The following is a 21597-nucleotide window of genomic DNA, read 5'->3' on the forward strand; positions in this document are numbered from 1 at the left end:
GGGAGTGACCCAGAGACAGAGAAGGAGGACCAGGCCTTCCTGACCCGGCAAGAAGTCCACAGAATGAGGATGGCCAGAGCCCAGGCCCGAGAAAGCTCTATGGCTTTATAGAAACCAAACCAAAAAACAGCCTATGGAATGGGAGAAAACAGTTGCAAATGATGCACCTGACAATTGCTTAGTCTCCAAAACATACAAAAAAACTCCAGCAATTCAACAACCAAAAAATCCCCAAATAATCCAATCAAAAAATGAAGAGAAATAGGGAGCTTCCATCGTAGTGCAGTGGAAATGAATCTGACTAGGAACCATGAGGTTGTGGGTTCAATCCCTGGCCTCACTCAGTGGGTTAAGGATCCGGTACTGCCTCGAGCTGTGGTGTAGGTCACAGATGTGGCTTGGATCTGGCACTGCTATGGCTGTGGCTCTAGGCCAGCAGTTGCAGCTCCAAAGAGACCCCTAGCCTGGGAACCTCCATATGCCACAGGTGCGGCCCTAAAAACAAAAAAAAAGAAGAAGAGAAATAGACATCTCTCCAAAGATATACAGATGGCCAACAGGTGCATGAAAAAACGCCCAATATCACTAATTATTAGAGAAATGAAAATCAAAACTACAATAAGGTAACAACTCACACCAGTCAGAATGGCCATCATTAGTAAGTCCACAAATAAATGCTGGAGAGGGTGTGGAGAAAAGGGAACACTCCTGCACTGTTGGTGGGAATGTAAATTGGTACAACCAATATATGGAAAACAGTATGAAGGTTTCACAGAAGACTAAATTACAGAGCTATCATACGATCCAGCAATCCTACTTCTGGCCTTATATCTGGACAAAACTATAATTCAAAAAGATACATGCACCCCTATGCTCATTACAGTACTATTCACACAATAGTCAGGACATGGAAACAACATAAATATCCATCTACAGAAGAATGGGTTAAGAAGATGTAATATATAGACAATGGAATACCATTCAGCCATAAAAAGAACAAAATAATGCCATTTGCAGCAACATGGATGGACCTAGAGATTATCATACTAAACAGAGTGAGTCAGAAAAAGACGGATACCATGTGATATCACTTATGTGTGGAATTTAAAATATGGCGCAAAGACACCTATCTACAAAACAGAAACAGATTTATAGACTAGAGAACAGACTTGTGGTTGCCAAGGGGGAGGGGAGAGCGAGAAGGATGGACGGGGAGTTTGGGTTAGTAGATGCAAACTATTACATTTAGAACAGATAAACAACAAGGTCCTACCGTACAGCACAGGGAACTATATCCAATTGCCTGTGACAGACCACGATGGAAAAGAATATAAAAAAGAATATAGAAATATGTATATATGCATAACTGAGTCACTTTGCTGTACCATAGAACTTGGTACAACATTGTAAATTGACTACAGTTGAATAAAAAATTTTAAAAAAGAAAAAATACTTTATGGACATTCATTAAATGGAAAAAGCCTCTTTTCTTCCTCTTATAGCTTATTTTCATTTCCTCTTACATAGAAGGTGTTTGTTTTAAATGTCAATACTAACTGTGCAGTAACAACTAGCTGCATCTGAGAATCAGTGCATCCCATGTGAAAGGTGGAGGTGAGCCCTGTCTAGTCAAGAAAGCAAGGGCAGAACCTGTCTTGTCTGGTTGGTCATCTGGCTCCTCAACTTCCTGCTACAAAGCCCAACAGTTAAAGAAGTTTGGGACTAGCACGAGGATGGAGGAGCAGTGGGATGAAAAGACAGGAAGCTCCTACTCAGTGCTGCAGGAACATAAGACTGTAGTACCTGAGCAAGGAGGCACATCAAACCCGAGGAAGCACGGCATGATTACTAAATCTGTGGTTCAGACGCCTGGATGACTGCTTGGAAAGGCACCGAGTTGCATCTCTGCCTCATACCACACATCCTGATATAATTCTAACATCTATGAAACAGTGCATATAAAGCAACAAACGATCGGAGGACCATGTCCAAGAGAGAACCGGACACATTATGGAATATCGATACTACAGACTATTATCAGATCATTAAAGTCATATTTCAGAAGGGTATTTAGTGCTCATGATATAGATTTAACTAAAACAGCAGGTCACAAAAAAGGCTGCGGGTTGTGACCACAATTTTGTAATTTCCCACAGTATATCTGGAAGAGTATTCATGTGCACACACACAGAACTGAAGTGTGTGTGAGTCTACCTGCATGGTGCAGACACGTATCGTATGTATCATTTATCATGAAACACATCAAAATGACAGCAGTGATCATCTCAAGTCATTTTTACTTATATATACTTATTTTTTGGGTTTTTTCTAAAGTTCCACAATGAAGATTATTTGTGAAGTATGGAAATATCAATAAATGCTATTTAGAAAATGAACCTATGATGGCTCTAATATTGAAATAATGCAAACGTGTTGGTGAAAGAAAATGGAAAAGCACTGGGGAGCCGACCTCATGAAGGCTCTGGGTCCAGTTGGCTGAGCAGCTTTACTTTTTCTTGATGCTCTGCCAGGGAATGACCAAACATGACTGCAAAGGTCTGGAACCTGACGCCACATGTAGGCTGGGTTTCCCCAGCCCAGTGTTAGGAACCTGCTCTTATGTTACACAAGACAGTCTAGGGGTGGCCCAGCTGATTGCTCCATTTCCAGGAGAAAAATTAAGTTCATGGTTAGTATTTTCTCAATTAAAATGTATCTCCTACAAAATTTTTTAAAACATTTGATGCTCTGATATATATAATTTAGTCCTTAATTATATGTAACTATCTCAAGTTGATACCAACATTTCAGTATATCTGGTTCTCAAAAGTATGAACAGGGGAGTTCGTGGCTTGGCTCAGTGGTTAATGAATCTGACTAGTAACCATGAGGTTGCGGGTTTGATCCCTGGCCTTGCTCAGTGGGTTAAGGATCCGGTGTTGCCGTGAGCTGTGGTGTAGGTTGCACACAAGGCTTGGGTCCGGAGTTGCTGTGTCTGTGGTGTAGGCCGGCGGCTACAGCTCCAATTAGACCCCTAGCCTGGGAAAAAAAAAGAAGTACAAACACTAGAATGGCCTGGGTCTCTGTTTTTCACAAGTTCTCCAGGTGATTCTTTTTGGTTTTTTTTTTTTTTTTGTCTTTTTAGGGCCACACCTGCAGCATATGGAGGTTCCTAAGCTAGGGGTTGAAATGGAGCTGTAGCCATCGGCCTACACCAGAGCTACAGCAACACAAGATCCAAGCTGTGTCTGCGACCTAATACCACAGCTCATGGCAATGCCAGATCCTTAATCCACTGAGCAAGTCCAGAGATCAAACCCGCGTCCTCATGGATGCTAGGTGGGTTTGCTAACTGCTGAGCCATGATGGGAACTCCTCTCCAGGTGATTCTGAAACATGACAGCTTGAAGCCTCCAGTTGGTTCATGTTCTAAAGCAGTGGGTCTCAAACTTTGCTGTAATTAGAATTGCCGGCTCAGTTTTTAAACCTCCCAATGGCGAAAGTACCCCCTAGACCACTAAACACAGGATCTGTATTTTTAAATTCCCCAGGTAATTCCTATGTGCAGCCAGGTTTGAGCACCACTGTTCTAATGAGAGCAGTCTGAAATCCAGATGCTGCAGTTCCTGAGCCTGAGAGTTTGCGAAAAGCCCCGAGTCTGAATCATTTTGTGTTCTCTGTCTCCACCTGCTGGCCATCCTGCTTCATTGCTATAGTTTACAATTTGAGTTTCAGAGACTGGTGCTTTCAAGAATGTTTGCCAACTAGTGAATATAACAAAAAAGAAACAGATTCACAGATAAAGAGAACAAACTAGTAGTAACCAGCTGGAGGAGGAAAGGAGGGAGGGGCAACAGGGATAGGGGATTAAGAGGTACAAATTACTATGTATAAAATAAATAAGCTACAAGGTATATTGTACAGCACAGGGAATAAAGCCAATATTTTATAATAACTATAAATGGAGTATAACCTTTAAAAGTTGTGAATCACTATGTTGTACATTTGAACCTTATATAATATTATACATCAACAATCAAAGAGAACCAAAAAGAGTTAAAAATTTTAATAAAAGGAGCTACAAAATATATTCTTTTTATAACAGTATGGCCTGTTAGAAATGAAATAAGGTAATGCATCTAGGATCTTTTCTGGGCTTGGCAAATAAAAAAGCAGCCAATAAAGTTGATTAGTACCATTATAATTAGGCATAAGATAGAAACCTCCCATATTTTAAACTATATTTTTAAAAATACATTTAGTGCTACGATACTGGCACAGTGCTGGCTGTGTGTACCCAATGGTACACAGATACAGTCTATGCAGTGAGAAAGAAAGATCAAACCTAAATGTCCATTGAGAGAAGAATGAATTAAGAAGAGGTGGTACATATACATACAAGTGGAATACTACTCAGCCATAAAAAAGAATGAAATAATGCTATTTGCAGCGACCTGGCTGCAACTAGAGATTCTCATACTAAGTGGAGTCAGAAAAATAAAGACAAATACCCTATGATATCACTCGTGTGGAATCTAAAATATTCAACACAACAGAAATAAACTCATAGATGAGAGAACAGACACTGGGTTGTTGCCAGCAGGGAGAGGGGAGGGAGAGGGATGGACTGGGAGTGTGGGTTAGTAGATGCAAACTATTATATTTAGAATGGATAAACAACAGGGTCCTACTGTACAGCACAGGCAACTATATAAAATCGCCTGTGATAGACCATATATATATGAGTGGGTCACTATGCTGTACAGCAGAAATTGGTGCAACATTATAAACCAACTACAATTTTAAAAAGAGAGAGATCAAGAGAGAGTATATGTGGGGAGAGGGGAGAGACTTTTTAACAATTAGCGAGTGTAGACTTTGGGGGGAGTATTCTGTTCTGAGTTTCGTCACAGGTAGAGATTTATGTAACTACCACCACAGTCAGGATTCCAAACAATTCTATCTCTCCCCCCACATTCCCTCGAGCCTCCCTGTAGTCAACTCCTGTCCTCATCCAAACGCCTGGAAACCACTGATTCCATTTTCATCCTTATAGTTTTGCCTTTTCCCTAATGTCATATAAATGGAATCATAGTTGGTAACATTTCTGAGAGTGGCTTCTTTCACTCAGCATAATTTTCTTTCTTGTGCTTGCTTTAGGGTTTTTTTTATTTTGTCTTATTTTTCTCGTTTCTTAAGTTTGAAATTTAGGTGATTAAATTGAGACCTTTCTTCTTTTGTAAAATAAGTACCAAATATTATAAATTTCCATCAAAGCCTTGCTTTAGCTATACCTAAACATTTTGATATGCTCCATTTTCATTTTTGTTCAGTTTCAAAGTATTTTCTAAGTTCTAATGTTCCAGTATCCTTTGAGGCGTCTCCCTTTTGACCTATGGATTACTTAGAAGCATGTTATTCGATTTCAAGTATTTAGAGGTTGTCCAGTGATTGATTTCTGGCTTCTATTATGGTCAGAGTTCATACTTTGTATGACTTTAATTCTTTAAAATCTAATCAGATTTGTTTCCTGATACAGAACATGGTCTATTTGTTCAACTGGTTACCGAGAAAGGCGGGAGTACCGAAGTCTCCACCTACAATTGCTGACTCACCATTTCTCCTTTTAGCTCTGTCAGCTTTTGCTTCATATATTTTGAAGATCCGCTGTTTGGTTCATAGCCATTTAGGACTGTTACACCTTCTCTGTGACTTGACACTGTTACCATTATGCAATTTTCCTATTTATTCCTGGTAAATTTTCTTGTTCTGAAGTCTATTTTGTTTGATAGTATATGGCTACTCCAAATTTCTTTCAATTGGTATTTGCACTTTTCCTTTTATTTTTAACCTGTACTATTTATTTAAAACGACTTTCTTATAAATAGCGTATAGTTGGGTCTTGGATATTTTTACACTCTGACAATCTTTGTCTTTTTAATTCGTATATTTAGACCTTTTAAATATATTTTTAATTTTTAAAATTTTTTTATTTTTTTGCTTTTTAGAGCCCACACCATGGCATATGAAAGTTTCCAGACTAGGGGTCAAATCAGAGCTACAGCTGCCAGCCTCCGCCACAGCCACAGCCCCAGGGGATCCGAGCCATGTCTTTGACCTACACCACAGCTCATGGCAAGGCCCGATTGCTGACCCACTGAGCAAGGCCAGGGATCAAACCCGCATCCTCATGGATACTAGTCAGATTCGTTTCCGCTGTGCCACCAGGGGAACGCCTACTTAACTTTTTTCATAGGTTGTTTGGGATTAATATTTTATCACTTCAAGTGAAATGTGGAAAACTTACCACCACATGGATCTCTTTACCCTTTCTCTTTATGTGGTAATTTTCATGTGTATTACATCTACTGAAGACCCCGTCTAGACAATAACTTTTGTTTTAACTGATTATATGTGTTATAAAAAGCTTGAGATGAGAAAAACAGTCTATTTATCCAAATGTTCCCCCTTTCTGTTGCTCTTCCTTCATTCCCAACGTTTTGAATTTCCCTCCAGTGTCATAGCTCTGTTCACAAACTATTACCACATGAATAAGAAGTCAACGAGAAAGCCCAGACATTGAGACAGGAACGGGCATCACACCCTTGCTGTTGGGGCCACACTTCCTGTACTCAGAGACAAGGGCTCCCTCCCTGAAGTTCTGGGCACCTGCCGCAGCGGGATCCTGAGGGGCTGGTGGGGGAGAGGAGACAAGCAACAAACAGGGAGTCTCCTCCCTCTCTGTGCCCTACACGGGCCCTCTTGCCCCATCCTAGGACTGGAAATAGAGCACTTCTCTGGGGCTCTTTCTGCCTGCACAGGCAGGTCCAGGTTTGTCTGCTTGGGGTCCAGGCCAGGAGACACCGAGGGGGAAAAAAACGGTAAACTTACTGCCAGGTTGGTGGTGCCCCGAGTTCTCCTTTTTGTCCATGATCCTCCTGTTCTGCTTTCCTTTCTGAGACAGTTGCTCCCACACTGAGTCCAGGTGCTAGAGCTGCATTCAGTGGGAGACCGGGTGGGCTAGCCCTGCAAGGAGAAGGAGAGGTGGGCTTTATATAACGAGCTGGGCAGAGCATTCACAAAGGCTGGAAATGCTCGCTGAGGGCATCTTAAAGGAGGGAGAAATTCCCTTCCTCTCTCAGTGTGGTGGCTAAAACCCTAGATCGTTGATTTGAACTTTTGCATTCATTTTTCCAGATGAACGTTAGAATTTTGCCATTAAAATATTGTTTTGATTTTGATAGGAATCTAGTTAAGCTTATAGATTCAGAGAGACATGGTCTTTTTATAACATGGAGTCCTTCTATCTAGGAATATGGTATATTGTCTCATTTTTTTTATGTTTTCTTTAATGTCCTTCAAAATTTTTAAAATTTTTCACAAAATCCTTGCATAGCCTTTGGTTAAATTTATTCCTGGGTATGTCATTATTTTTGTTACTATTGACTGTGATGGGATCCTTTTTTTTTTAATTTCTAGTTTTATTTAATTTTTTGTTATTTCCCCAATACAATTTTTTTCTACTGTACAGTATAGTGACCTAGTTACACACACATGATTTATTTTTTTAAAAATCAAAAAAATAACCTGTATAAGGGACTTTTTTTTTTTAACATAAGGAAATCTTATTGGTTATTGTTGACATGTAGAAGAGCGGCTGATTTTGGCATCTTTACTTTGTAAACAGCTATCTCACAGAACTTTTTATTCTATTATTTTATGAGTTGATTTTAATGATTTTCTACAAATAATGATCTGTGAATTCAGTTTTTCAGACTGGTGTTTTACAAATTATGATAATTTGGAATCTATTTGAAAAAATTTTTGAAAAATTCTACTTCTGGTATATTTAGTCGCATTGACTATTAAGTCTTATGCAATGTTAGGTAACAGTAGTGATGACAGGCTTGCTTGTCTAGGTTGTGGCTTTTTTACCAAAGTCACTGTCAAGATAGAAATGATTTATGATTATTAATGAAGCATATTTTTTATTCTTTATTTTTTAAAAGGAATTTTGATCAGAAAAGGACACTTTAAATTTTATCAAATGCTTTTTCAGTATCCATAAAAATGACCATTTGAGTTTTTTTGTTTGAGCTATTAATATTTTGTTAACAGAACTTCTAAATTAAAAAAAAAACCCACCATGTTCCTAGTCAGTCGTAATATGTTGTAGACTAGATGGTAGAGCAGTAATTCTCAAGGAAGGACTTTTTCCACTGATAGCACACTAGCTGCTCCTGTTTAGAATTCTGTCCCCGGAAAAGCTATACCACCACCACCTCGCTCCTGGCCCCTATTAGTGTGAGCTGCTGTTACTGAAAAGCAGGGTGACAGTCCTCAGGAGTGTTGGATGAAATGGCAAATGAATCTCATTAGCTGAGACTTTGGCCCCAACCCTAACACAGCGTCCTCAATTATTGGAGCTAAGCCCTTTAGTTTAGACCTGAGAATTCGAGGTCCATCCTAGAAGCAGACAGACACTCGTTCCCCCAAATCCTCCTCCGATGTTCCCCTTAACTCAAGTCCAGGGAGGGCACTAAACGTAATGAGGGCACCATTACTGAGAACCTGCTCTGTGCCAGCTCTGAGCCAGATGCTTTACACATATGATGTGACCTACACCTGAAACTCTATGAGTAGCCCCATTTTACAGATTACAGGTCAAGTAACTTCCCCAAGGGACATACTTATTTAAGCAGCAGAGTTGTTCTTTAAAAACCAGGGGTGGGAATTCCTGTTGCGGCTCAGCAGTAACGAACCCAACTAGTATCCATGAGGATGCAGGTTCACCCCTGGCCCTGTTCAGGGGGTTAAGGATCTGGCGTTGCGGTATAGGCTGCAGACACATCTTGGATCTGATGTTGCTGTGTCTGTGGCATAGGCTCGAGGCTACAGCTCCGATTTGACCCCTAGCCTCCATATGCCACAGGTGCAGGCCTAAAAAGACAAAAAACATTTTTTTTAAATAAAATAAAACCAGGAGTAATTCCAAAGTTTGCATAAACTGCCTCTGTAATTTCTGGCCCTCAGGGATGGACCAGGAGGCAGAACTAGAAAAGGGGTTACTACTCCCCTGGGAAGCGTATGGTCCTCTTCCACTTGCAGTCTTTTCCCTTGCCTGTCAGGGATCCGTGGAGGCCAGATGGGGGGCTGTTTCTCATTGTGCCCCTCCCACACTGCTGGGTCCAGGTTCCCGAGGCATCCACGCTTAACACCTCACCTAAAAGTGCAGTCGGGGAGTCCAGCTGTTTAACTGGCATCACGAAAGCGCATGGTGTGCTGACGGTGTTTCTGCCTAGCGCTCTGAAAATTCAAGGAAAACAGATATCTGACCTTTACTGAGTACTGAAAGCTGTTCTGAGAACTTTCCATATACTAACAAATTTCAGTGCTACAACATCCTCAGGAGGTAGACACCATTATCCTCCTTTCACAGATGAGCAAACCAGGCACAAGAGAGGTCAACTGACATATTCACAGACAGAGCAGCAGAGCCAGGATACATAAGCCTAGGCGCTTTACCACCGAGGTGAAGGCCGAATGAATCCGAGTAACTAGAACTCACTTAGCTCTCACGTTGGGAAGATGCTGAGGTTCTGCTCCTGGTTTGGATTCATGTACAAATATCAAAATCAGGGAAGTCGCTGCCCTGGTGTTCTGTGGGAGGTTTCTGTCTGCCCTCTGATTACCTCAGGGCACCAGCCCTAGTAGCTCTACTTCCACTAAAGAGGTTACAATGTGTGTCTTCGTCCTGTTCTAGAGTGGGCAGGAATTAGTGGGTTTCACAGGGAAGGTTCAAAGAGGAAGATCAGTGCTATTTCCTAATGCCGTCAGTTCAACTGAATGAAGCTCCAGACATCTGTGCCAAGCTGACCCCTCCTCCAAGGTTTTTCTTTTAAATATCAAGACAAAGCTCAGAACCCGGCAGTCTGCATTCGAATTCTGAATCAGAGCCAGACTTCCTACTGTCTCTGCATCAAGTAAGTTTTGGCCCTTTCTTCTCTGCCTGGCTTCCTTTCACAATGGCAGCTGTACTAAGGCCCCAGCCCGGGTGTCTAGAGGAGCTCCCGGGCTGGGTGTTCACCCAGAAGGCTGCAGGGAGTACAGAGTCAGTATCCCATCGGGAAAGAAGCCCACGCCCACACTTGCAATTTTTAGAAGCACTTACCCTTGATTTTTCCCTGCATATGAACATTAACATCTGTTTTCAGAAACCTGGAGACCTTTATGGAAACAAAAGGTTTGCAAGGAAATTTAGATTTTACGGAGTTCCCGTGGTGGCGCAATGGTTAACTAATCTGACTAGGAACCATGAGGTTGCGGGTTCAATCCCTGGCCTTGCTCAGTGGGGTAAGGATCCGGTGTTGCTGTGGCTGTGGTGTAGGCCGGCAGCTACAGCTTCGAGTAGACCCCTAGCTTGGGAACCTCCATATGCCGCGAGCTCAGCCCTAGAAAAGCCAAAAAAAAAAATGAAATTTAGATTTTATTCAGGGTAAATGAAGGATAAGAGTCAATCATCAAGAGAAACCATCCAAAGTCATTTCACAAATGTTTTATCAAGAAACCCACCAGTTCGGAGTTCCCTGGCAGTTCAGTGGGTTAAGGATCTGGCATTGTCACTGCTGCGGCTTGGGTCCCTGTGGCACAGGTCTGATCCTTGGCCTGGAAACCTCCACATGCCCCAGGCACATGGCAAAAAAAAAAAAAAGAAAAGAAAAAAAAAGAAAGCAATCCACCAGTGAAAGCCCAAAGAACCAACAATAAGTTACATAGGCTATATTTTTACTTTTATGTAAATAAGTAAACAAGCTGCTACTAAGAATATATTCCTTTATGAGAAAGAAGTTCCACGATTCACTATAGGGTCAGTGCAGGTTCAACTCAGTTCCATGGCCTCTATAACAATTCGTGTCCAGAATCATTTTTGAAGGAAAGCAAGTCTAAGGAATGTTCTCTGTGGTAGTTTTTACTGTGCCTATAGTCGAATTCTTTGGAAACTAGTACTCTGCCAAGAGAAAAGCTAGCCTTCAGCTATGCAAGTGCTCCCTTCCCCTGTCTCCATTCAAACAGCATTTTCTGAACAAACAACACAGAGGGAGAAGAGAAACTTAAAGGCAAAGGAGAAAAACCGAGGACATAAGTATGCTCTTAAATACATACTTTAAGCTAAATAGCTACAGTTAAACAATATATTGTCCAAAGCTACTCTATATTATCTTTTTTTTTGTCTTTTTGCCTTTTCTAGGGCTGCTCCCGTGGCATATGGAGGCTCCCAGGCTAGGGGTCCAATCAGAGCTGTAGCTGCCACTGGCCTACGCCAGAGCCACAGCAACACGGGATCCGAGCCACGTCTGCGACCCCCACCACAGCTCACGACAATGCCGGATCCTTAACCCACTGAGCAAGGCCAGGGATCAAACCTGCAACCTCATGGTTCCCAGTTGGATTCATTAACCACTGCGCCATGACGGGAACTCCAAAATCTACTCTATATATCTTGATTTGTATTTATCCCACATTAAATATAAGTGTGGAATCTTTTACTATATATCTCTAAATTCCTGGTTGAAATTCTTTCCAATAAATTGTTTGCACTCAAGAGATGAGGGCAAAATTTAAATGTAAATAATTTTTGAGTGAGAAATTACTTTTAAAGCTTGGGCATTAACAATTTTAAAACCAGAGCTCCTGCTATGGTGCAATAGGTTAAGGATCTAGCATTGTCACTATGTAGCAGCTTAGGTCACTGCTGTGGTGCAGCTTTGATCCTTGGCGCCGGAACTTCCACAGGCTAAGAGTGCAGCCAAAAAGAAAAAATAAATAAATAAAATTAAAAACTCCTCTTGGTATCATCTAAATTAATCAAATAATCCTTTTTTAAATTCAAAGGTAGCAAAACAACCATAAATTGAACATACAGGACCACACTCAGCAAATTCAGATAGAAGTTGATGTTACGGCTCCAATCGCAGCTTTCTGTAAATGCAACTTGATAAAAACAGTAGATTACGAGCACACTGCTTTACATTGTTTATTATAAAAGAACAACAATTCCCAGAGATACAATATACAACATTCTAATTCCTAAATCCTTTTGCTTTTAAAAAGAAAACTCTTCTGAGACCAAACACCCTTCACAAACCTCCAGTCTGCTCAGCCCACACGACAACCCAACTCCCTGGTTCCTGGTTGCACAGGTCAGAGGTTCCAACAACCATGATCACGGCCAAAGCGGTGACACCACTCTCTAAAGCAACTGAGCCCTTGAGAAAAATTTAAATAGCAGCTAACTCTCTAAAGCAACTGAGCCCTTGAGAAAAATTTAAATAGCAGCTAACTCATTCTAAAAAGTCAGTGGCTGGACTGTTTCCAGCCCTAAGATTAAATCCCATACATCTGCTGCTTAAGCGCAGGTCTTCCTGTTACCACGTGACACCTGGAAAGCCTGGTGGAATATTCACCGACTTGTTAATCCTAGGAGTGCTACTTGTGATCCAGATGAGTCAAAATAAACGGTCAGGATATCTTCTAAAAAGCCCATGATGGCCCTTTTGGATGTGTCGCCAGCCAGTGCCTGGACACTGCTGATGTGCTCCAGGGCTGTTCTGACCATCTGGTCTCTTTCCTGCGGGCTGGGGGGTGCTCCGGTGTCATCTCTCTCTGTTCCTGATTTTAAAAACTGTAGGATATAGGACTGGACCATGTCCCCATTCAATTCAAGGGTTTCTTTGATGCAGGACAAGTCTGAGGCGCTGGCCACGCTCAAGAGGTGAAGCAGCGCCTGGCAGATCTGGGTCCGTAGGCTGGCACAGTACTTGAATTCCAAAAAGTCTGTGGTATCTTCGCTCTTCTGTAAAGCAGTGACCAATGCGTTCCAGATCTGAGCATACTGGTCAACAGAGCCATAGTGCTCTCGCTTGCCTGGGATGGAAAGGGCAGCAGCAGATCTGATACGCACTTTGAAGTTCTTGCATGAGGTCACAACTGATGTCAGGGCATTGTAGGCCTGGGAGGTCCATGGTGCTGTGCCTAGAAAGAATCCACAGTCATTAAAATAAATGAAGGCTTAAAAATAAGTGGGGTGGAGTTCCCGTTGTGGCGCAGTGGTTAAAGAATCCGACTAGGAACCATGAGGTTGCGGGTTTGATCCCTGGCCTTGCTCAGTGGGTTAACGATCCGGCGTTGCTGTGAGTTGTGGCATAGGTGGCAGAACGGCTCAGATCCCGTGTTGCTGTGGCTCTGGTGTTGGCTGGCAGCGGTAGCTCTGATTCGACCCTTTAGCCTGGAAACTCCCATATGCCATAGGTGTAGCCCTAAAAAGCCAAAAATTAAAATTAAAAAAAAAAAGTAGGGGGAGAGGGAGAGGGGCAGAAAGAAGCATATACAGAAGTGCTCAAGTTAGTCATTTTATGTTTTCATTTAATTCTCACAATAACCTTGTAAGATCAGGGTGGTGAGTGATAAACTGGGATCCCAGGTAAGCAGCTGAGTTCTGACGCTCAAAGCTCCCTCTTTCCCTAGATAAACCTGCCAGGCGCTCAGGACCTCTGCTGCTCTCAGCAGGGCCTTTGATGACCTGGAAAGAGATTCCTCTGGGAAGATGCTGGTCTGAAGAGGTATGGCTTGGTGGGAGGAGGAGGGTCTGGGTTGGCTGTTTCTGAGCAGTGTGCAAAGTGCACACCTGTATGTCCAGCACTGACCATACCGGCAAAAGAATATTTCATCACCCAGATTAGCATCTAGACTCTGCTCTGGACAAAGCAAGCCACTCATTGCAAGGAAAAAGGAAATACTGTGCAGTGACTAGGAAGCAGAGCACTCAGATTAACTGACCACTCAATGTTCTAATTTTGGAAAGATGATGCTCAGATTTTCTTCTCTCCCTTCCTGTTGGCCCCAGGAAATCAGTGAGCTTTACTCCTCATCAGAGCTACCACTCCCCACTCCATTTGGGAGCTCTTATTCCTAAGATAGGGAACAGTAGAACAGTTTCCCCCGCTTTCCCAGCCCTTCCCAACTTCTCTGCTGCCTCTGAAGACAGGCAGCAAATACCCAGCTCAAAGAGCTCCAACCCCACATATCACTTTAGGCTGTTTCCTCAGTGCAAAAAGCCACAAGGCTACATCTGCAGTCTCCCAGCTGACTGGTCCACCCGCATGCTCTTTGCAGTGAAAGGGAGCTGAGCCAGATTTCCCCAACTGGATGCCTGCTCTGCTGGCCCAGAATAGTTTCACCTCTTCGGGAACAACACATCCTTATGTTTCAAATCTTGTCATAATTATCGAATGATTTAAACTTACTGGCCTGGGGTCCTGGGCAGTGTGCTACGCAATTAAAAGTAAATGGACTACAGACAAATATACAAGGCAAATGCTGGCCTTTCAAGTGAACAGGACTTGGAGGCTGCGATCCAGACACCTTAAGCAGCTGTCGACACTGATGATGTATCAAGGCTCATGGTGTGTCATTTCTCAGAGGCAGATCCCTCCATATATGCAATATTCCACTTCAGTACCAAGGGCTCATATGGGATTTCCATATCCTCTTTCCCCCATGTCAGTTCTTCCCTTTGCTTTTTTTCCTGATTGTTAAAATACATGCTCATTGTAGAACATTTAGAAAAGCAGAAAAAAATCCTACTCATCGTCGCATCCAGACGCAATCACTGTTAATAAGAAGGCTAATTTCCTTTCATCTTTTTTCTACTCATTGAAATTATATTGTAGAAACAATTTTCATATCCCATTTTTTTTGTTGTTGTTCTTTTTAGGGCTGCACCCACAGTGTATGGAATTTCCCAAGCTAGGAGTTGAATCAGAGCTGCACTGCCAGACTATGCCACAGCCACACCAGATCCAAGCTGTGTCTGCGACCTACACCACAGCTTGTGACAACGCCAGATCCTCAACCCACTGAGGAGGCCAGGATCAAACCCGCGTCCTCATGGATACTAATGGAGTTCACTACCATTGAGCCATGACAGGAACTCCTCAAATCCCATTTTAATTTGCTTAACATCAGAAATATTTTCCCAGATTATCAAAGACTCTTTGTAAATTATTTTTAAATGGAAACAAAATATCCTTTTGAATATATATACCATAATTTCTCTCACCATTCCTCTAAACTAGGGTGTCAGTATGTTTCTATTTTCAAAAATACCACGATAAACAATACTGTGGCAAACATTTTAAACATCCATGTAGACTGGTGTTTGCTGTCCAAAGAGGGTCTCCACCAGAGAGAAGATGGGGACATCCTTACCTAAGGGAAGGGCGGGATTTTTAAATACGTTTCCCACTGCATAACAAGCATTCCATCGGACTTTCATGGCAGCCTCAATTAGAATGGTAGAAATTAGGGCCTGGATGGCCTCCTCAATAATTTCAGCAAATCTGGGTTTTTCTATATGAGATGGTTGCAGGAAATGAAGCAAATTTCCAAGGGCCCGGACGGCATTGCTTTTTACCTAGAATAAAATGTAAAAAATCTGTTACGTTCTAATTTTCTAAATTAGAAATCTGTTTTGTTAAAGAGATGTTTCAGAAAGTATTAATTTCAACTTAAAAAAAATCCATGAGGCCCAACATAATGAAAAATGCAGCCTGTAAATGTGCAAGTTCTCAAAGCTCTGCAAGGACTTGTGTGGTTAACATTCTGAGCCATCAGAGAGGTGAGCTTCTAGAGAGCTCCTTGCTCTGATTTTTTCAGTGTTACCCTGGACTTCAGAGAGGTCCATCTTTCTTGTTTTACAGAAATGGTGTGTAAGGCCCAGGGGCAAGAGGACACTGTTGGTTTGCGGCATGGCTTGGAGGAGAAGCTAGGTTTCATAATTCCAGCCCAACACTTTTCTGCTGTTGAGAGTCTAGTTGACTAGAGTCTCAACTTTTGCAGCATACTACAATCATCTGGGGGAGCTTTCTGTTTTAAAAAACAATTCCCAAGTGCTACCCCAGAAGTTCTGATTGAATTAGTCTGAAGGAGGGATTTCCAGGTGTTCAGAACCATTGCACTAAATCAAGCGCTTGGTATGGGTCAGGTACTGTGCTAGGTGCTATAAGAAAAGGCATCCTCAAGCCCAGTGAGGATATGTAATGATGCTCATGTTACAGATGAGGAGACTCACCTCCAGAGAAGTTAAATAATGCACCAAAGGTCACTCAGCTATTACAGGTGGTAAGCCAGGATTTGAACCATGTCTGTCTGACCCTAAAGCCCAGGTCCACACTTTTGCAACTTAATAGAGTAACAGAATATTCACAGCCAAGCTGCTTATCTTTCCAACTTGTCAATTCTACTCAAAGATTTTTGGAAAAAAAATAGCTATACAGACATATCACAGAGTAGTCTTACAAAAGGCACTGATGTTTTACGAGACAGGAAAGAAACTGCACAAGTGTGGCGTGTACCCTATACACCCTGAATATACTCTTAATCTCTGAACAGGGAAAAAATCTGATGGGACAAAACTATAATACACTAGGTATCTAACTGAGAAAGACTAGGCTTTGCTGTTGCTCTACCTTGTCTTTATCCTTGGATGCCTCTATAGCCGACTGCAGCATCTTCAAGAGCAGGAGGCCAGAAAACTCTTCTTGGAAACTTGGGTCTGGTGTTTCCCTGTTCCACCCAAAGCAGGCAAAGCATGTTAAAAGGTAAAACCCACTTAAATATCTACATATGCAAATATATTCATTCAGTGTAACTATAAAAACTTTAGGAGTTCCCTTCCTGGTGCAGCGGAAATGAATCCAACTGGTATCCATGAGGATGCGGGTTCAACCCCTGGCCTTGCTCAGGTGTAGCTGTGGTGAGGGCTGCAGATGCGGCTCAGATCCTGTGATGCTGTGGCTGTGAGGTAGGCCGGCAGCTACAGCTCCAATTCAACCCCTAGCCTGGGAACCTCCATATGCCTCAGTTGCAGCCCTGAAAGGAAGGGGAAAAAAAAACAAAAAACCCCAACCCTTTAGGAAAATAGCTACACAAATCTGTTTAGATTTACCACAAATTTATAGTTTATACTTTTTGACCCAACAGGTCCACATTTAGGTTTGTAACCAGAAAGAGTATCTCAAAGTGGTGACTTCATGAACAAAAATGTTCAAGGCACATAAATGTTCAAATACAGGAGAATGATTAAATGAATCATCACATAGTGATGACTGTGTAATAATAAATAATCATCTATAAAAAGTCAGTGGAAGTCAAGAGAATGCTTACACATAAGACAAAAAGCAAGATACCTGTATGTGAATAAGAGCAGTTGCCTCTCGGGAGGGAAACTAGGGGGAAAGGGCTTTACACTGCATATACCTTTGTGCTGTCTGAATTTTTTTTTTTTAACATGTGAATATATCATTTTAAAAAATAAAAATACAATATGTTAAAAGTAAGGCAACCATTACTAAGGTTTTGGTTTTCCACTTTTATATCTTCCACATTTTCTATAATGTGGATATATTACTTACATCAGCATACAGTATTTTTTACGTATATTTAAAAAGCTTACTAACATTACTTGAAGGAATATAAAACACCACAAAGCAGGAAGACTGACTACATAATACAGGGGAATTACTACTAATTCTTTTACAGTAGGAATCAAAGATAACATCTTAGGACAGCCTCAGAAGTCACCAAGTGGAAATGAGCTGAGTCACCTACATGTTGACAATCAGAGTGTCCGTCAGGTTGCCCAGGGACCAGGCTGCTTTGGCCCGGACGTTAAGAGACTTGTCTTGAAGTGACATCAATATTGCATTTGCTGTGTCTGCAACAAATATGACATCCTATAAGATAAACAAAACACTGAAGTTACTTAAGTTCACAATGCTATCTTGAAAACTCCCAAATTTATTTGCAGTTTATTCTACAAATTTCTATTTGGAAATCAAAATTCATTTACTTAGGCAACTGACTGTTCTTAAATACTACAATTTGGACACTCATGAAAATCCCAGGGGATCCTGGTATGGGCCATGCACCGAGGAGCCTACGGATTTTTCTCTTGGGAACATCTTATAACCTGGCCTGTAACAATCATCTATGGGTTCCGTGCTTAGCTTGATTTTCACCTTAGGAAGAGATGTTGTCAATGAAACATATTTCCAAAACACATCCTGTTCACGTACACACTTCTCAGTAAGATTCAATGACACAAGTAAGAGTGAAGGAGATATTTATTTCCTCTTAGTAAAAACTTTATCAGCTTTCCAAATTATTATCATCATATGGTAATGTCCCACTATTTTCAATTATCCATTAATTTAATTTATTGGCCTGGAGTCCTGGGCAGTGTGCTAAGTAATTACTAGTAAATGAACTATAGGCATTAGCATATTTTAGTAGCAATTAAGGAAACCAGACTACAAAGCAATTTAGTTTCCTTTACTGTCCAATTCAGATTTACATCCACCAAAAAGCATAATAAAATGGACTATGAAGAGGCACAGAAGAGCTACATGGGCTCACTCTGACCTGTCGGAGGCAGGGAAAAAGCACGTAGACCCCCAGGGCCCGAGAGGTCGCAGCTTTCACTAAACGGTTCTTGCTGTCATTCAGCCCCAGCAGCATCGTGATGCACAGGATCTGCCTGTCACTCTGCAAAGAGAAAGGTTGGCCAAGGAAAAGTGCAAATGAGACAACTCTACGTCAATGCCTTCGACAACTGACTGTGACATGTCTGTGTTTGAGTTCACATTCAGGAGCTGAACACAACTGAGACCTTAGCACTAACCTGGCAGAGAACAAAGGTTCAACTCAGATCCAGTTATCATCCGAGCACCCGCTTGGCACAGGGCACACAGAGCATCAAGACTGCATTTAACCTTGACCATCCTGTGAATCAGGTGGTTTCATTCTTCTACTTCAGTCAAGCTGCCTTCCTTATAAAAGCTGATTTATATAAATAAGAACAGGTGCAAAGGCTGTTAAGGACTTAAGGAAGCAGCAGTTTGAATGCTATGTGTGCTGGGCACCCAGCTAAATATTTTCATGTTTCATGTTATTACTCACATTATTCCCATTTTATAGGTGATAAAACTAATTTTTTGAGAAGTTAAGATAAGCGAAGAGGTAGAAAGTGGAAAAGCTAGGACTTAAACCAAGTCTTTCCAACTTTTAGGCTTGAATTCTTTCTGAAATCTGATTTCAAAGCCTCTGCTACTCTCACTCCTCCCACCTGCCTTCTAAGCACAGGGGGGAAATGCTCTCCCAAGACATTAAGATTTAAGTGTGGTTCCCCACGGCCCTCATCCCACACTCAAGTAGAACAAGCACCTTTTCCTCAGAGATGGTATGGAATACTGGTTCAAAATGAAAAAGCATCAAAGCCTAGCGCTCAAGCGCTCATGCTCAGCATCACCAGTTAAAGATGAGAAAATACGCCCAAGCGGAGTTCCCGTCGTGGCACAGTGGTTAACGAATCCGACTAGGAACCATGAGGTTGTGGGTTCAGTCCCTGGCCTGGCTCAGTGGGTTAAGGATCTGGCGTTGCCGTGAGCTGTGGTGTAGGTTGCAGACTTGGCTTGGATCCCGAGTGGCTGTGGCTCTGGTGTAGGCCGGTGGCTACAGCTGCGATTGGACCCCTAGCCTGGGAACCTCCATGTAAAGCCTGGGAACCTCCATGTAAAGCCTGGGAACCTCCATGTAGAAAAGGCAAAAAGACAAAAAGAAAAAAGAAAATACGCCCAAGGTTACCGGCAGATTGCTGAAGGCTTCTGGCAAGATGGACGACAGGGCATCACAGGCGCTGGCCTGCAGAGTCGGATGCTCTGAATTCTGCAGGGCTCTGGGTAAAGGACCATTCAGCATCATCGTCCAGAACATCACCACCTGGAACAGGGGCACCTTACAGTTGCAGCCCAGGAGACAACATGAAACCAGCTTGACACTAAGACTACCACAAATGACCACGGTGCTGAATCCTTGAAGCAGTAACTTACTGTAAATGCTTTTACTACCTCTTCTTCTATAGCAATGAAAAGAACTGTAGAACGCAAAATAATTAAATGCTTCCACTTCATTCATCAGGAAAGTACAGTCTGCAGTAGTGAGGCAGCGACAGTGACAATAATGATGGGCAGGAAGATGAAGATGAGGGTAGTAACCACAGTCAGAGAGGTTCCCATACGCCAGGCATTGCTCTAAGTGCTTTACACATTATCAACTCATTTTTCAGTCTTCAGCCCAACAAAATGAAGACTCTATCATTACCTCCATTTTCACGTAAGGCACAAAGAGATAATGTAACTTGCTAGCAGGCAGCAGAGCTGGCCTAGAATCAGATCAACTGACACCCAGCCAGGGCTCTGGCAGCCTGCTCCCTCGTGGGCACAGGGATCAGGCCCCAGGGCAGCCCAGAGGCCAAAGAGTCCGAAGAGCATGGGATCCACTGGCAGAGCTGGGGTTGAGTCCTTCAGCTGCCGCTTTCTCTCTGCAGCCTTGGGCCAGTCCCTGAACCTAAGCTTTGGTTCCTCTTCGGTAAAACAAGGCAGAGTTTGTGCAATTATAAAATATAAGACTGTGTGTAAAAAGGTCCTAGCACAGTGCTGGGTGCACACTGGAGATTCTTAAATTGAACGGCTGGCTTTGTTTTAAGCACTCTGAAGAATTCTCTCACTTCGAAGCCCCTCCAGGTTGGCATCTGCAGGGCACCCTTAACAGCCTCCTCTCCATGCTTTAGGAAAACCCTGGGCTTTCACGTCCATGTGCGAGTCTGACTGGAATTGTTTTGGTATTTTCACTTCCTGCCCATGGATTTATCTTGAGTTCTGCCATGTACCCACATGCTAGTTCTTTTGCCTCCACAATCCTAGCTCCTGGACACTCAATCTAGATCCCACTAACCCCGAACCAGAAGAGTGTGGGCAGGTGTGCTCGCCAGCGTCCAAGACGGCCCACAGTGATCCTCGTCTCCTAAGAGTCAGGAGGCCATCCCCTCCCACGCTGACTAGGGCTGGCCTGTGTAACTAACAGGGGCTGTGGGAATGACACTGCGGAACTCCCGAAGCCAGATTACAAACACCCTGCAGCTCTGATTTGCTCTCTCTCTTCACCCACTTGCTGTGGAGGAGGCCAGCTCCCATGTCAAGGGAACACTCAGGCAGCCTTCTGGAGAGGCCTGCACAGGGAGGAACCGAGTGAGGCCTGCAGCCAACAGCGAGGACAAACTTGCAAGGGATGTGAGTAAGCCACCTCGGAAGACGATCCTCCGCTCCCATCAAGGCTGGCTGACTGCACCCCCACCCTCCTGTCCGCAACCTCATGAGAGACCTGAGCCAGGACCACCGGCTAAGCTGCCCTCAATTCCTGGCCCCCAGATACTATGTCAGGGAATAAATGGCAGATGTGGTTCTAAACTGCCAAGTGTTTCGGATAATTTAATCGGTCATCAACAGATTTCTTAATTCACTGCAAGGATGGCAGAAATTGTGAAGTGAAAAAGAAGAGGCAACATGAGGGCAGAGGACAAACACATCACCAATGTGGTCTTTACTCTGCTTCAGGCACTAAATACAAGGCTTTTTTGATGGGTTCCTCCTCTAAAGAATAACTGGCACAGTGATGCAATACAAGCAACCTAAGGTTATAGGA

General features: G+C 42.6%; 1 protein-coding gene and 1 long non-coding RNA gene across 5 annotated transcripts in view; both read right to left on the bottom strand.

Annotated features, from left to right (window-relative positions):
* Window positions 1-10297, bottom strand: part of LOC125115104 (uncharacterized) — a 28693-nt gene extending 18396 nt beyond the window's left edge. Inside the window, exons 1-3 of one of the 2 annotated variants that reach the window (XR_007131982.1) lie at window positions 10172-10297; window positions 9224-9306; window positions 6892-7026 (exon numbers count right to left, since the gene is read on the bottom strand). This is a non-coding gene — a long non-coding RNA (uncharacterized LOC125115104). Of the gene's footprint in view, window positions 1-6891; window positions 7027-9223 lie in introns of both variants that reach the window. The other variant, XR_007131981.1, reaches the window with a different exon arrangement.
* A 1723-nt stretch (window positions 10298-12020) lies between these two features.
* The window catches only part of HEATR6 (HEAT repeat containing 6), a 40672-nt gene continuing 31095 nt past the window's right edge, over window positions 12021-21597 (bottom strand). For all 3 annotated transcript variants that reach the window (XM_047757245.1, XM_047757246.1, XM_047757247.1), the window contains 6 exons: window positions 19702-19836; window positions 18481-18603; window positions 17668-17792; window positions 16527-16623; window positions 15268-15472; window positions 12021-13032 (listed from right to left, as the gene is read on the bottom strand). In XM_047757245.1, the coding sequence (XP_047613201.1) occupies window positions 12461-13032; window positions 15268-15472; window positions 16527-16623; window positions 17668-17792; window positions 18481-18603; window positions 19702-19836 (1257 nt within the window). In that variant the 3' untranslated portion in view covers window positions 12021-12460. The remainder of the gene's footprint in view (window positions 13033-15267; window positions 15473-16526; window positions 16624-17667; window positions 17793-18480; window positions 18604-19701; window positions 19837-21597) is intronic.

The sequence above is a fragment of the Phacochoerus africanus genome, chromosome 14, assembly GCF_016906955.1.
Source record: "Phacochoerus africanus isolate WHEZ1 chromosome 14, ROS_Pafr_v1, whole genome shotgun sequence".
Classification (NCBI taxonomy): domain Eukaryota; kingdom Metazoa; phylum Chordata; class Mammalia; order Artiodactyla; family Suidae; genus Phacochoerus; species Phacochoerus africanus.